The sequence below is a fragment of the Cornus florida genome, unplaced genomic scaffold (assembly GCF_030987335.1).
Source record: "Cornus florida cultivar Cherokee Brave unplaced genomic scaffold, ASM3098733v1 CherokeeBrave_3.0.0_Hap2_Chr05, whole genome shotgun sequence".
In the NCBI taxonomy this organism is placed as follows: domain Eukaryota; kingdom Viridiplantae; phylum Streptophyta; class Magnoliopsida; order Cornales; family Cornaceae; genus Cornus; species Cornus florida.
In genome coordinates this window covers 116344637-116361037 of record NW_026775575.1, presented here as the reverse complement: position 1 = coordinate 116361037, position 16401 = coordinate 116344637, and the positions used below count along the sequence as shown (strand labels likewise).

At 42.5% G+C, this 16401-nt stretch overlaps 1 protein-coding gene across 1 annotated transcript; it reads left to right on the top strand.

The window, feature by feature from the left end:
• Positions 1-12447: 12447 nt before the first annotated feature.
• On the top strand, positions 12448-14658 carry LOC132310506 (uncharacterized). The gene is made up of 2 exons (XM_059808674.1): positions 12448-13391; positions 13494-14658. The coding sequence occupies exons 1-2, from the start codon at positions 12789-12791 to the stop codon at positions 14307-14309; spliced, it is 1419 nt and encodes a 472-aa protein (XP_059664657.1). The 5' UTR covers positions 12448-12788; the 3' UTR covers positions 14310-14658.
• The last annotated feature ends 1743 nt before the right edge of the window (positions 14659-16401 follow it).

The window sequence follows — 16401 nt, the reverse complement described above, 5'->3', positions numbered from 1 at the left end:
TATTATTAATAATAATTTCATTTGTTGGTTATGCTTAAATTAATCATTATTAGTTAATTAAAGTATTATATTTGTGTTATATAGTATTATGATGATATAATGTATTATTTTGTAATAATAATAATTATATTAGTTTAATAATAATAATAATAATAATAATATAATAATAATAATTATTATTATAAAAGTTTATTAATAATAATATTAGTAATAATAATAATAATATTTATAATAATAATAATAGTATTAAACCAAAGTCATGATGGAATTAGAGATTAGGATAGGATTGCATCAATGGTTATGGTTGGAATTAAAGCCATATAGGTAGGAATATGAGAAATGGGTGAGAAGTTATTATAAATTAGATATTTGTAAAATTTATATTATATATTTTGTCTATAAATTAACTAGCTTGCCTTAGAAAAAAATAAAAGGGAGTTAGAAGCAAAGTATAAATTCTAGAGAGCTATTTTATAAGAGTGAAAGGAAAAGAGAAAGAGAAAGAAGCTTGGACCGGTGTAGGCAATTTTACCCGACTACGCGCAGACCGGCGGATTTATTTTAAATCCAAAAAGGCAAGTTATTATCTACTTTTCCCCTTTGAATTAATAAATTAATTGTTTAGCTTAGTTTTATGCATAGAGCCAAGGTTTAGAGGTTAATAAATTATTAATTTTATTTTATTCAATTAATGGAATTTTAATTATATAGGATGGTATATATTTATTTAATGTCCTATGAAATTTTTAATGGCTAAAAATAATTAAATAAGACTTTAGGGATTTTTCTAGAATTTTCTAGATTTTTCCGGGCATTTTCTGCAATTTCCGGCGACCTTCCGGCGAGTTTTCCGGTCGCCGGCAGTGGGGGAGACGACCGGAGTGATCCGGTGCAACGCGGCGCACCATAGGAGGGTGTACGCGCGCATCCTGGCCATTAGTGGAGTCTGATTGATCCGGTGCATCGCGGTCCATGATACCGCGGTACACCCGGATCTATGGGCGTTGGATGGAGGGAAGATAGGGTGAGATGATCCAGTGTGACGCGAGTACGGAGTCCGGATGCAGCCAACCAACCAGAAAGTGACACGTCAGCAAGGCACCCTTAGTGCGCGCGTGGCAGCGCGTGCGCGCGCGTGGGAGCGCGTGGCTGACGCCAGACGCGCGTGGAGGCGCGTGGGAGAGTGGGGAAAGCTTGGCTGCGCGTGGGGAGGCTCTGGGAGGCGCGTGAGGGCGCGTGTGGGGTCCCTACAGCTGCTGGAAATTACCAGAATACCCCTAGGGCCTGTTTTGTAAATTCCAGAACCTTAAACTTGGATTTTTAGGTACTGTGTTGGTAATTACGGGTTTAACGGGCCACGAAATTATTATTTTAACACCCGTTACTTATTCTTATGACCGATTAATCTTTTCTAAGCATTTATTGGCTCATTCTCAGTACGGATACTAATGTGGTTTATTTAACGACATTGTTAAATATAAATAGTGTTATTATCGTATTAAATGGTATCAAACATTACTGTTAAATTAAATAAGGCCATGGTTTTAGTCAGATAAATTATCCATGATATCTTACGGGATGTTTATACTGTTAATCGTATATAAATCATGATTATTATGCTGTGTGCATTTCAGGGAATAAATGGACTGTTTATTATGTCGCATTTATATTATATGGATGTGTTGCCATATAGAACCATGTGAGCTGACTAATAAGTTTAGACTCATTTATACCTTATGCATTCGTTGCGATAGACAGATGTGTGGCTGTCGGGGTATGTGGTTTAATATTATTGGCATGTGTTGCCTAACTGACATACTTGGTATATTTATTAATATTATTGGCATGTGTTGCCTAAATTGACATTCTCGGTATCTTTATTAATATTGTTGGCATGTGTTGCCTAATTTATATGCTCAGTATATTCATCAGTACTTTGCGAGGTGTTATTACTGTGTAGTTCGTTATAGTCTGTGTTGTCAGTACCGTGCACCATGTATAATAGCTGATTTCCCGGGTAGGGAAAGGCGACACTTGACCACCTAGTGTGAGTCTAAGTGATCACCGTCTATTCTGGTTGAGGTCATGTTATACATCGGATAGTTCCCATAGGATGTATACAGATATAGCACTCATCCGATTCATAATAATTAATTTATTTGATTCTCTGATTTGGGTCATAGTAGAGAGGACTTGCTCGTGGGGTTGACCCACCATTGTTGTTATTTCAGGATACGGTCAGTATCCGTTTCAAGGCTGAGGTTAGCAGTGTGGGACCATCATCCGAACTCATCTACTCCTACGATCCAGTGCAGGGTAGAAGTTTTATGTAGTATTTCAGTTTCAGTTTTTATTTACTTTTGACGTTGAACTCTCAGGGTTATATTTAGGGATCCCTGACGTAGGATTTCCAAGTTGTAATGAAGTACTGTATTAAATAAAGGATGGATGGATGTTGTATTATTTAATGTTTCTTTCCTGTCTAAATTCTTTTATTTCCATCATTTTGTATTCCATGCTTGTATATTGCCAATTGTTTTTGATATCCCTCGTTTTTCGTGTATAAGCTTGATCAACTTATGCGTGGAAAATGTGGGGGTGTTACAGTTGGTATCAGAGCATTCCAGGTTCGAGTGTCTTAGGGATCTGTGATTACTATACTTCCGCGTTGTGTATTCTGATAATTAGAGCCTAAGTATTAGGGTTCTTTGTATTCTTTTAGTCGGTCCATTATAATGTACTGACGTTAGATTTTTCTGAATTTAAAAGAAGGATGTCTCGGCGTGGGACAAGGAATGCGAACCGTCATCGCAGTATTTCCCCAACTCAAAATGAGAATCAGGAATTTTCTCCTCAAGTTGCTGATATCATTGCACGAGCGGTGGCAGCAGGAGTAGCATCTGCTCTACGAAACCAGCAACCTCCTCCGATAGTACCTGTTCCTGAACCAGTGGCACAGCCAATGTCATGGGACAAAGTTCGTCACTCGTTCATCCGGGGAAATCCACCAACATTTGCAGGGTCCACAGATGTCCTGTTAGCATATCAGTGGAAACAGGAGAGCGAGCGTCATCTTCGGATGGTAATCTGTACCGAAGTGCAGAAACAGATGCTGGCTACGTTTATGCTGATAGGCAATGCATTGCAGTGGTGGGAGTCTATTACTACTGTCGATGAGAGGACCAGATTGACGTATGCTGAATTTCAGACACGCTTTGACGACAAGTATTTTCCTATGTCAGTAAGATCAGCGATGAAGACTGAATTTCTGGATCTGCAACAGGAAGATATGACTGTGGCTGAGTATGAACAGAAGTTCATTAATTTGTCATTATTTGCACCAGAGGAGGTCAATACGGAAGAAAAGAAGCGAGACCACTTTGTGAAGGGGTTGATATGGCCGATTAAAGTGGTGATCTTAGGTAGTCCGGCATATACTACTTATATCCAGGTGGTTAATGCCGCCTTACAGCACTGCCAGATGAGGAGTGATTACCGGAAGTCCAAGGGAGATAAGCGGACTAACCGAGACTACCAGACAGTGGAGAAAGGAAGCAGCAGTGGTACCAGGTCCAATGATCGGGGCAGATTTCAAGGACATCAACCTTGGAAGAAAAACAAAGGAAACCTAGATGTGCAGAGGGATGGAGTCCCTAATCAGGGTAGACAAGGTGGGATACCTCAGACCGGACAGGAACAGTGGTCGGGAAATCAACAGAGAAGGCAGGCAGGTCCTTTTACGGGACGTTGTTATCACTGTAGAGAGATTGGGCATCCGGCCAAGATGTGTCCCAAAGCTAAACAGGGACAGTATGGGCAGCCGAGACCTAATCAGCCGTTACCTCTACCGGCCCCACCGATGCCACGTGGGCAAGTTCAAAATATTCCGGCACTTCCAGCACCACCATTTCCTCCGGGACAACCTCCACAGCAATTGCATCATGGCAGAGTTTATAACTTCATGCCACATAATGCGCAGGCTCCTCAGGCTATTGAGGGTATGTTTTCTATACATGGTAGAACTGCTCGTATACTGTTTGACACTGGTGCATCACATTCTTTTGTGTCTAGATCTTTTGTTATCTTATCTGGTATGACGACTCAGTTATGTGACCAACCTCTTAATATTTATACACCATTGGGAGTTGGCGCAATTTTACGAGAGTATAGCGGTGATATCCTTATAGATATGGGCCGGCTTCGATTTCTTGCAAATTTGTTAGTGTTAGATATGTATTCGTATGATGTTATACTTGGGATGGACTGGTTATCTCAGTACCATGCTCAGGTTAACTGTTACGAAAAGTCTATTGTATTTTCCATACCAGGACAGGAGATGTATCTTCTTGTTGTACCACAACCTGATAGAGGGCCTAGCACTTATTTATTCGTTCTTGAGGAGGACTCACAGGAAGCGACTGCGGTATCTCTTGACAGCATCCCGGTAGTACAGGAATTCCAGGATGTATTCCAGGAAATTCCAGGCTTGCCACCGAGTCGAGAGATAGATTTCGTTATTGATTTAGCTCCAGGCACTACGCCTATTGCTAAGGCGCCGTACCGAATGGCACCAGTGGAGATGCGAGAGTTGAAAGATCAAATTCAACAGTTGCTCAGCCAGGGATTTATTCGCAGGAGTACTTCACCATGGGGAGCACCAGTACTGTTTGTCAAGAAGAAGGATGGATCTCTTCGTCTTTGTATTGATTACAGAGAACTGAACAAGGTCACTATTCGCAACAAGTACCCGTTGCCCAGAATTGATGACCTGTTTGATCAGTTGAAGGGAGCTACTTACTTCTCAAAGATCGATTTGAGGTCTGGTTATCATCAGCTACGAGTCAGAGAACAAGATGTTCCAAAGACAGCATTTCTCACGAGGTACGGATCTTATGAGTTTCGTGTTATGCCTTTCGGTTTAACGAACGCTCCAGCTGTCTTTATGGACTTGATGAATAGAGTATTCAGAGAATACTTAGATCAGTTTGTCATTGTTTTCATTGATGATATTCTGGTTTACTCTAAGTCGGAGAAGGACCATGCCAGACATTTACGCACAGTATTGCAGACACTTCGAGAACATCAGTTGTTTGCGAAGTTTGAGAAGTGTGAATTTTGGCAGAAAGAGGTCAAATTTCTAGGTCATGTAGTGTCAGAAGAAGGGTTAGCAGTAGATCCAGCCAAGGTTGCGGCCGTTATGGAGTGGGGACAGCCTACCTCACCGACAGAGATTCGCAGTTTTCTGGGATTGGCGGGGTATTATCGCAGGTTCATCCAGGGATTTTCCAAAATTGCGGGTCCACTTACTCATCTGACTAAGAAGAATGTACCATTTGTATGGGATGATTCTTGTCAGGCTGCTTTTGCTGAATTGAAGAGCAAGTTAACTTCTGCACCTGTCTTAGCCACACCTCAGAGTGGAATCGAGTATTTAGTATTTACCGACGCTTCTCTGAAGGGTTTGGGTTGTGTGTTGATGCAAGAAGAGCGACCAGTTTCTTATGGGTCTAGGAAGCTTAAGCCTCATGAGCTTAATTACCCGACTCACGACCTAGAGCTCGCCGCAGTGGTTTTTGCCTTGCGTATTTGGAGACATTATCTTTTGGGGGAGACTTTTCGATTGTTTAGCGATCATAAGAGTCTACAGTGTTTGTTCACACAGAGGGAACTGAATATGAGACAACGCAGATGGTTGGAATTCGTGAAAGACTATCACTTCTCTATTCAGTATCATCCAGGGAAAGCGAATGTTGTAGCAGACGCACTCAGCCGCCGACCCTATGTCAGCCTTTCAGCTTTGTTTACAACAGAGTGGGATGCTTTGAAGACTGTTGATGAGTTAGCAGACGCTTTTATGGCATGTGTGGTAGTAACTCCTTCTATCATTCATCAGGTCATTCAAGCGCAACTCTCAGATCAACAGTGTATTGATCGGGTTTCGGAGTTAGCCTCCGGAGATGTTCCTTTTTATTCTATAGGGACTGATGGAGGATTGAGGTACAAGGGACGTTTAATTGTGCCTTCAGCTGATAATTTGAGAAATGTTGTGATGAGAGAGACACACACTTCTCAGTTCTCTGTACATCCAGGGGGAGACAAGATGTATCAGGACATGAAACGCCAGTTTTGGTGGGCCGGCATGAAAAGAGATATAGCTATCTTTGTCTCTAAATGTAGCACCTGTCAGATGATTAAGATTGATCATCAGAGACCGCCAGGATCGTTACAGCCACTTCCCATACCAGAGTGGAAATGGGAGAGTATTTCCATGGACTTCATAGAGGGATTACCTACTTCACAGCATAATCACAACTCTATTTGGGTCATTGTTGATAGATTGACCAAGTCCGCTCACTTTCTGCCTGTTCGGTCAAACTTTACGTCAGAACAGTATGCTAAGCTGTATATTGCAGAAATGGTGAAACTTCATGGAGTACCATTGTCCATCGTATCAGATAGAGATCCGAAGTTTGTATCAGGATTTTGGAGGAGCTTTCAGCAGGCTTTGGGTACAGAACTATATCTTAGCACTGCTTATCATCCTCAAACAGATGGACAGACTGAGCGAGTTAATCAGATTTTAGAAGACATGTTGCGGGCATGTGTTCTTGATTTTAAGGGCAATTGGGAGGAATATTTGCCGCTTTCAGAGTTTGCTTATAACAATAGTTATCAGAAAACTATTGGTATGGCACCATTTGAGGCTTTGTACGGCAGACCGTGTAGGTCTCCTGTCTGTTGGCTTGGAGTTGGTGAGAACAACTTTTTGGGTCCTGAGTTTATTAAGGACACGTCAGAAAAGATCGCTATCATTAGGGATCGGATGCGTACAGCTCAAAGCAGACAGAAAAGTTATGCTGACCGTCGAACTCGTGCTTTGGAGTTTAAGGTTGGTGATCAGGTTTTGCTTAAGGTTTCTCCCATGAAGGGAGTAATGCGGTTTGGGTCAAAGGGTAAGTTATCGCCTCGTTTTGTGGGTCCTTTTATGATTACAGATCGGATTGGGGCAGTAGCTTATCGTCTGGCTCTACCAGATAATCTTCATAGGGTACATAATGTTTTTCATGTATCTATGCTGCGAAAATTTCTACGGGATGAAGATCGATACCAACACATTGATGTGGGTGAGATTGAGTTGCAACCCGATGCAACCTATTTGGAACAACCTTACTGTATTCTCGATCGTAGGAATCAGATACTGCGCACGAAGACTATTCCATTAGTACGTGTACAGTGGAGTCATCATAGTGCTACAGAGTCTACTTGGGAACGGGAAGATATTATCCGTGCCAAGTATCCAGAACTTTTTACTACAGGTATGTAGTGAATTTCGGGGACGAAATTCCTTTATTAGGGGGGGAGAATGTAATACCCCGTAATTTTAAAGAATGTATTTAAATTAATCTTGTGTTAGGTTAATTAATTTTATTTATTTGTGCATACTACATTATTATATTAAGTTCATTTAATTGTGCATGTAAATTAATTGTGTATGTTAAAATAGTAAATTTATTCATTTAATTATGCATGTATTATTAATAATAATTTCATTTGTTGGTTATGCTTAAATTAATCATTATTAGTTAATTAAAGTATTATATTTGTGTTATATAGTATTATGATGATATAATGTATTATTTTGTAATAATAATAATTATATTAGTTTAATAATAATAATAATAATAATAATATAATAATAATAATAATTATTATAAAAGTTTATTAATAATAATATTAGTAATAATAATAATAATATTTATAATAATAATAATAGTATTAAACCAAAGTCATGATGGAATTAGAGATTAGGATAGGATTGCATCAATGGTTATGGTTGGAATTAAAGCCATATAGGTAGGAATATGAGAAATGGGTGAGAAGTTATTATAAATTAGATATTTGTAAAATTTATATTATATATTTTGTCTATAAATTAACTAGCTTGCCTTAGAAAAAAATAAAAGGGAGTTAGAAGCAAAGTATAAATTCTAGAGAGCTATTTTATAAGAGTGAAAGGAAAAGAGAAAGAGAAAGAAGCTTGGACCGGTGTAGGCAATTTTACCCGACTACGCGCAGACCGGCGGATTTATTTTAAATCCAAAAAGGCAAGTTATTATCTACTTTTCCCCTTTGAATTAATAAATTAATTGTTTAGCTTAGTTTTATGCATAGAGCCAAGGTTTAGAGGTTAATAAATTATTAATTTTATTTTATTCAATTAATGGAATTTTAATTATATAGGATGGTATATATTTATTTAATGTCCTATGAAATTTTTAATGGCTAAAAATAATTAAATAAGACTTTAGGGATTTTTCTAGAATTTTCTAGATTTTTCCGGGCATTTTCTGCAATTTCCGGCGACCTTCCGGCGAGTTTTCCGGTCGCCGGCAGTGGGGGAGACGACCGGAGTGATCCGGTGCAACGCGGCGCACCATAGGAGGGTGTACGCGCGCATCCTGGCCATTAGTGGAGTCTGATTGATCCGGTGCATCGCGGTCCATGATACCGCGGTACACCCGGATCTATGGGCGTTGGATGGAGGGAAGATAGGGTGAGATGATCCAGTGTGACGCGAGTACGGAGTCCGGATGCAGCCAACCAACCAGAAAGTGACACGTCAGCAAGGCACCCTTAGTGCGCGCGTGGCAGCGCGTGCGCGCGCGTGGGAGCGCGTGGCTGACGCCAGACGCGCGTGGAGGCGCGTGGGAGAGTGGGGAAAGCTTGGCTGCGCGTGGGGAGGCTCTGGGAGGCGCGTGAGGGCGCGTGTGGGGTCCCTACAGCTGCTGGAAATTACCAGAATACCCCTAGGGCCTGTTTTGTAAATTCCAGAACCTTAAACTTGGATTTTTAGGTACTGTGTTGGTAATTACGGGTTTAACGGGCCACGAAATTATTATTTTAACACCCGTTACTTATTCTTATGACCGATTAATCTTTTCTAAGCATTTATTGGCTCATTCTCAGTACGGATACTAATGTGGTTTATTTAACGACATTGTTAAATATAAATAGTGTTATTATCGTATTAAATGGTATCAAACATTACTGTTAAATTAAATAAGGCCATGGTTTTAGTCAGATAAATTATCCATGATATCTTACGGGATGTTTATACTGTTAATCGTATATAAATCGTGATTATTATGCTGTGTGCATTTCAGGGAATAAATGGACTGTTTATTATGTCGCATTTATATTATATGGATGTGTTGCCATATAGAACCATGTGAGCTGACTAATAAGTTTAGACTCATTTATATCTTATGCATTCGTTGCGATAGACAGATGTGTGGCTGTCGGGGTATGTGGTTTAATATTATTGGCATGTGTTGCCTAACTGACATACTTGGTATATTTATTAATATTATTGGCATGTGTTGCCTAAATTGACATTCTCGGTATCTTTATTAATATTGTTGGCATGTGTTGCCTAATTTATATGCTCAGTATATTCATCAGTACTTTGCGAGGTGTTATTACTGTGTAGTTCGTTATAGTCTGTGTTGTCAGTACCGTGCACCATGTATAATAGCTGATTTCCCGGGTAGGGAAAGGCGACACTTGACCACCTAGTGTGAGTCTAAGTGATCACCGTCTATTCTGGTTGAGGTCATGTTATACATCGGATAGTTCCCATAGGATGTATACAGATATAGCACTCATCCGATTCATAATAATTAATTTATTTGATTCTCTGATTTGGGTCATAGTAGAGAGGACTTGCTCGTGGGGTTGACCCACCATTGTTGTTATTTCAGGATACGGTCAGTATCCGTTTCAAGGCTGAGGTTAGCAGTGTGGGACCATCATCCGAACTCATCTACTCCTACGATCCAGTGCAGGGTAGAAGTTTTATGTAGTATTTCAGTTTCAGTTTTTATTTACTTTTGACGTTGAACTCTCAGGGTTATATTTAGGGATCCCTGACGTAGGATTTCCAAGTTGTAATGAAGTACTGTATTAAATAAAGGATGGATGGATGTTGTATTATTTAATGTTTCTTTCCTGTCTAAATTCTTTTATTTCCATCATTTTGTATTCCATGCTTGTATATTGCCAATTGTTTTTGATATCCCTCGTTTTTCGTGTATAAGCTTGATCAACTTATGCGTGGAAAATGTGGGGGTGTTACAACAAGTGTGTAATAAGATATTATAAAAATAAAAAATTAAACATTATTTCTAATTAAATTGACCAAGTGACTAAAACCATTTGCAATTTCTAAAAAGAAAAGTAATGGCTTAATGGTCGTTGGGACACGTATTTATGAAATACCTCTGATGTCAATGAAAGGTAGTTGAGACATATATTTATGAAGAGACATGTTCCTTTTTTTTTTCTTTTTCTTTTTTTATTTTTAATGTGTTGAAGAGCTTCCCCATTAAACAATTACTATATGTAAGTACATAAAACACTTGAAATATATTTTTCGTAATTTTTTTATTTTTTATTTGAAAAAGTGTATAATAAATATTTTTAAATTTTTTAATATTATGCAAAATTACCTTTTCGTCAAAAATTTAACATAAATTAATAAATTAATACTGTAATATCCATTTTACCCTTTTATTCTTTCCAAAATGCCCCTGCAATCATCCTCTTCACTGCACCGGCAATCATCCTCTTCACTGCAACGCCCGAAAATTTCAGCAGATTCAGCCTGAGCCAGTCCAAACCCTTAGAGAGCACTAGAACATTAAAGGGAACTGACTGCAAAACCTTATAGAAGCGATTTTGCTAGACTGACATCAATCGGAATTCCACCGCCGTCGCACAGACTCAGAGGTCAAGATATGCTCCTTCAATAACCTCCGCTTCTTTCACTCGACTCTCATCCATCTTTGTAAACTTCTTCTTGTAATAAGAAAAAACCGGCGTCCCTAATTCAATATTCATTAATACAAAACATATCAGATCTGTATTAATCAGTCTGTTTGCTCCACTCATATTATACTAATGTCTAAAATAATAACACAAGAGAAAGAAAAAAAAAAAATTATACATTTAATTGGACACACTAATATGTGTTTGTGTGTTTATAGATTGATTATCTGGTGGAAATGTTAGTTTGAGAATTGTGCCAACACCTCCATCACCTTCTATGATGTCAATTTTGTGAATGACATCAGAGAGCTCTTCTTCAGTGAGCCTTGCCAGCCGAAGCGTTAATTCCGTAGAGTTGCCATGCTTCTGTGGCTGAAACTTGCACTTCCATCTCTTCTGAAATTGTTCCAAACATTTTTCTTTTCTTGGTGGGGGAAACTAGAAACTTGTTGATGGGGTACCTTGTGCAGTCCAAGTCATATATATTTTTATATAGAGGGAGAGAAAAAGAGAATGTGTATGAATTATTGAAGATGCAAGAAACTCCTTCTATTCTTTCTCTCTCTAGAATTCTTACACCTCAACCCGAATCCAGATCCCACTCCTCTTCATTCCAACTCCTATTTATAGATACTTACCAGATATTTACAAGATATTTACAAGATATTTACTAATTGCTGGACCTGGGCCTATTCCTCAGTAAGCCCTGGTCACTCTTGATGGGCTTACTCCCGCTCGGCCCATATGGCAGTGTCTTTCTATGGGCTGACCCAGCTGTTCGGACTGAAGGTTGTGTTTTGCGAGTCGGACCTGGCCCATGTCATCCAGGGCCTCCTCAACTGCCCCCATAATTGCCCCTTATTTAATAAGGGGTAATTATTGATGGCGTCTCATCATGACGCTGACGGCTCGAGATAACCACGTGGGGGAGCGAACGGTCAGATCCAGAATCAATGTTCCGGGGTTCGAGGGATTTCTTGCCTTCCCGACGCTTCGGCCCTCGGGCCCCCTTGCCTATATAATGCTCTAGAATTCCACTTCACTTCCCTTTACCGTCTCCATCATCAGCCAAATCTCCCTTTTTCTAGAACTGTGCTAAGCCTTTTCCGGTGAAATCCTTCGAGAGTCATTCTCCCAGCGATCTTGCAGTCCTCCGAGGTTAGTTTCGTTCTTTTTACTTTCGGCAGGCTTCCATTTTCCCTCTTTTAGATTCTTCTTGCACTTCCACCATGGTTGTAGATCTGGGTGTTCTTCGTATGAGACTTAGACTTCCTGACAACATCGTAGTTAGGGTTTGCCCCCAAGACGTTAATATTACGACCGGCGCCGGCCTCCTGCCCGGCGAAGTCTTATTCACAAACCTTCAACTGAATGTTGTTAGGTTCCCTCTGCACCCTTTCTTTAGTTACGTCTTCAACAGATTGGGGATATCCCCTCTGCAGGTCAACCCCAACTTCTTTAGGATCATATCTGTTATGCTCTTATTGATGCGTGACAGAAATCTGGACCTTGACCTCATAGACCTCCTTCTGTGCTATAAGGTCAGTAAGATCCGCACTAACGAGCCCTTCTACCACCTCTACCCGTTCGAGAAGATGTCCATATGCACTGACACAATAAAATCTGAAAAGGGTTGGAGGGATAGCATAGTGGGTATTAGTGGGGCTTGGTCTTCGCCGGCTGCAGAGGATTACCCAATCCCGAGCGCCTTTGGTGTCTGCTCTGTCTCCTCCTATAAAAAATTCAAATCCCATAAACACGACTGCCCCTGTGAAACATGCGTTCCTCGTTTTTGCACTTACTTATGCCGCTCCTTGGGAATACCTTGTGATGACTTGAGCTACAGTGTTTGCAGGGATAGGATTAACTACTTGAAGAGATACGTTCTGAACGATATTCCTTCCTGCTCAGATCTCCTCACTTCAGACAACCTCTTTGCGCTCTCATCACTCGGCTACAATATGAGCAGACTGCAGATTCCCTCTTTTGGCAGGAGGAAAAATACTCCCCCAGTCATTCCTGCTGCTGGGGCGACCTCCTCTCCAGCGTCGGCTTCTTCTTCAGCCACCATATCTGACACTGTCCCGAGCGCAGTGGCTACTAACCCTGCTGCCAGCGCCCCTGCGGCCAACCAGAACGCGCCCTCCCCAGCTACCATAGCTCCTGCTGCTGCGGGGGGCGGTCGGGACAAAGAGCGAGGCAAAAGGCCTCATCCTGACAGTGAAATCGACCCTGAGGAGGAGCCTCTTATTAGAAGGACCCGAGTCTCTGGGCCGGGTACTCTCTTGCACCGAGCGATCAGAGCTCCTTCTCACTCTGGGCCTCCTGCAGCTGGTGGCTCTGCTTCTGCTTCAGGCCCCCCTTCTATCCCCAGCTTGCCGCCATGGGCCCCTCGGTACACTCGAACGGATGGGACGTTCGTGAAACCGAACGAGACCATGCTGAAGGATGGCCAGACCGCTATGGCCTACTACAGGAGCATGTGGACTCCGAAGGACATTGAGGCGGCAAAGGGCCTTTCCCAGAAGGACGTGTTCAGTCGCTTTCCCCAATCTGCTATGGAGGTGACTTTTATTTTCTAACTCATGAATTCTCTTATATTACTTGGTCTTGCCTTCGCCCGTTCTGACTATTGGTTTAACCGTTCCTATTGTGCACCTATGCAGACATTGTTCGGGATGATGGCCATGCAGAAGCAGGTGGAAATGGGGAACGCCAGGGCCCGAAAGTATTCTGACAGCCTGGAGGTGGCTAATAAAGAGAACGACCTCCTTGCCATGAAGAATACCGAGGTGCTGGTTCGGCTTGACAAAGCCGAGCAAGAGAGAGATGTCCTGAAAAAGGAGAATGATTCCCTTCAGGATGAGAAGGACGCCCTCCAGCTCGAGAAGAGCGTCTGGCAGACTGAGCAGGAATCACTCAGAGAAGAGAAGGCAGAACTCCAACGTCTTCTAGCTGATGAACAGTCTGCTCGGATGGCTTTCGAAAAAAGAGCTCTGGACGAGCGTACCGCTCTGATCGACGCTATCAGCAGAGTGGGTGGTGGGATGCTGGCCCTTCATGCTCGGTTCTCCAGGGTCGGTGCTCTTCGGTATGCTCAAGGATTCCGGGAAGGTTTCGCCGACCGGGTTCCGGATGAGGGACAGACCAGCTCCACTCCGGATGAGGTAGACAAGGATCTGGGGATCGAGCCTCTGGGGGTCTATGTCGACCCAGAACCCACCGAAGCGGAGCGTATATTTGATGAGTGCCAGGACATCGCATCCTCAAGGATCATCACAGCTCCTCCTACCGCTCTGCCACTGACCGCTCCCCAATCGTCAACCGTGGCTCCCTCTGTAGCCACTGCTGACGCTGAACCCCAGCCGAACGACTCAGTTATTCACCTGGATTCCCCACCTCATGAAGGTGAGGCGGCTGATGGGGCCGAGGAGGCGAGTCGGCAGGACCAGGATGCTGTTGGTACTGAGGCGTCTAGCTAGGGCTCCTTCGAATTCTTCCAGTTCATATCTTCTTGTAATGATGGACACCTCTCTTTTGTAAACTAAATGTTCAATATTAATGAAATGGCCGAACTCTTTTTCTCTATGTGTTGTGCTCTGTTCAACTTATCTTCAGTACATATATATCTTTTCTCTCTTTTTCTTTTTATATTAGCTTTGCTGTGTGTTTGTACGGCAAGTGCCTGGCGCTCGGCTAGAATGCCACTTGCCACTTGGCTTTAAATTTTTAGCAAGTGTCTGGCGTTCGGCTTATAGTGCCAGCTGCCACTTATCTTGCTTAAGTGCCTGGCGCTCGGCTAGAATGCCACTTGCCACTTGGCTTTAAATTTTTAGCAAGTGTCTGGCGTTCGGCTTATAGTGCCAGCTGCCACTTATCTTGCTTAAGTGCCTGGCGCTCGGCTAGAATGCCACTTGCCACTTGGCTTTAAATTTTTAGCAAGTGTCTGGCGTTCGGCTTATAGTGCCAGCTGCCACTTATCTTGCTTAAGTGCCTGGCGCTCGGCTAGAATGCCACTTGCCACTTGGCTTTAAATTTTTAGCAAGTGTCTGGCGTTCGGCTTATAGTGCCAGCTGCCACTTATCTTGCTTAAGTGCCTGGCGCTCGGCTAGAATGCCACTTGCCACTTGGCTTTAAATTTTTAGCAAGTGTCTGGCGTTCGGCTTATAGTGCCAGCTGCCACTTATCTTGCTTAAGTGCCTGGCGCTCGGCTAGAATGCCACTTGCCACTTGGCTTTAAATTTTTAGCAAGTGTCTGGCGTTCGGCTTATAGTGCCAGCTGCCACTTATCTTGCTTAAGTGCCTGGCGCTCGGCTAGAATGCCACTTGCCACTTGGCTTTAAATTTTTATAGTAGACCATTGGAAAAGAAAATTCTTCTCTTCTTTTTTTGTAAATTCCGGTAACTTGCTCATTCATATGTATTTGATTGACAACAAATAACATCCAATTAAAACCAGAACTTAGCTTCTATTGATAGTACCTCTTCAGAGACGTGGCGTTCCAGGGCTTGCTGACCAACTTTCCCGCCATGGTTTCCAACGTATATGCCCCTTTGCCAATGACTTCTGCAATTCTGTATGGGCCTTCCCAGGGTGGCATCATTTTTTTGACCATCCCCACCTTTCTTTTCAGAACCAGATCGCCCGGGGCAAAATCCCTGTGTTTTACTCTCTTATTGTGACTATTCGCCAGCACTTGCTGATTCGATGCTAGCCTTATAGCCGCTGCGTCCCTCCTTTCGTCTATCATGTCGAGGTTCAATCTTAACATCTTGTCGTTCTGATCTCGACTCCATGCTAAGCTTCTGATAGTGGGGACTAAATGCTCAACCGGTATAACTGCTTCGGTACCATACGCCATCGCGAACGGGCTCTCCCCAGTCGGCCGCCTTGGGGTGGTTCTGTAAGCCCATAGAACGTTCGGGAGTTCATCCAACCACTTCCCCTTATGATCTTCCAGCTTCTTCTTAATGCAGGCGAAAATGGTTCTGTTTGTGATTTCTGCTTGTCCGTTAGCCTGAGGATGACTTACTGCAGCCAACTTCTGGTTGATTCCATACTCCTCCAGCAGCTTTCTTACTTGCCTGCTGTCGAGGTTTGTGCCATTGTCCATGACTATTGTTCTGGGAACACCGAAGCGGCAGATAATGTTGTTCCAGATAAATCGTCTCACCTGAGTCTGAGTCACGCTAGGATACGGTTCTGCCTCCACCCATTTAGTGAAATAATCCGTGGCCAGTAACACATACTTGTTCTGAGCTCTTGCAGTTGGCAGAGGACCGACCACATCCATCCCCCATTGCGCGAAAGGCCACGGCGAGGCCATTACGTGCAATTCTTCAGGTGGTTGGTGGATCATTGGTCCATATCGTTGGCACTTATCGCACCTTCGAGAGAACTCCTCCGCATCTCTTGACATGTTTGGCCAAAAATACCCTTGTGTCATTGCTTTATGCGCTAACGATCTTCCCCCAGAATGATTGCCACACACACCCTCATGAATAGCTCGCAATACCTGCTGCGACTCCGCGGGGGTGACACATTTCAAGTACGGGCCAGAATAGGACCTTCTG

What these genes read in the sequence shown, in the direction of transcription:
- LOC132310506 (XM_059808674.1), top strand. Translation starts at nt 12,789, where the DNA reads ATGAGCAGACTGCAGATTCCCTCTTTTGGCAGGAGGAAAAATACTCCC. An exon ending in TTCCCCAATCTGCTATGGAG is followed by an intron (nt 13,392 to 13,493) that starts GTGACTTTTATT and finishes GCACCTATGCAG; the next exon opens with ACATTGTTCGGGATGATGGC.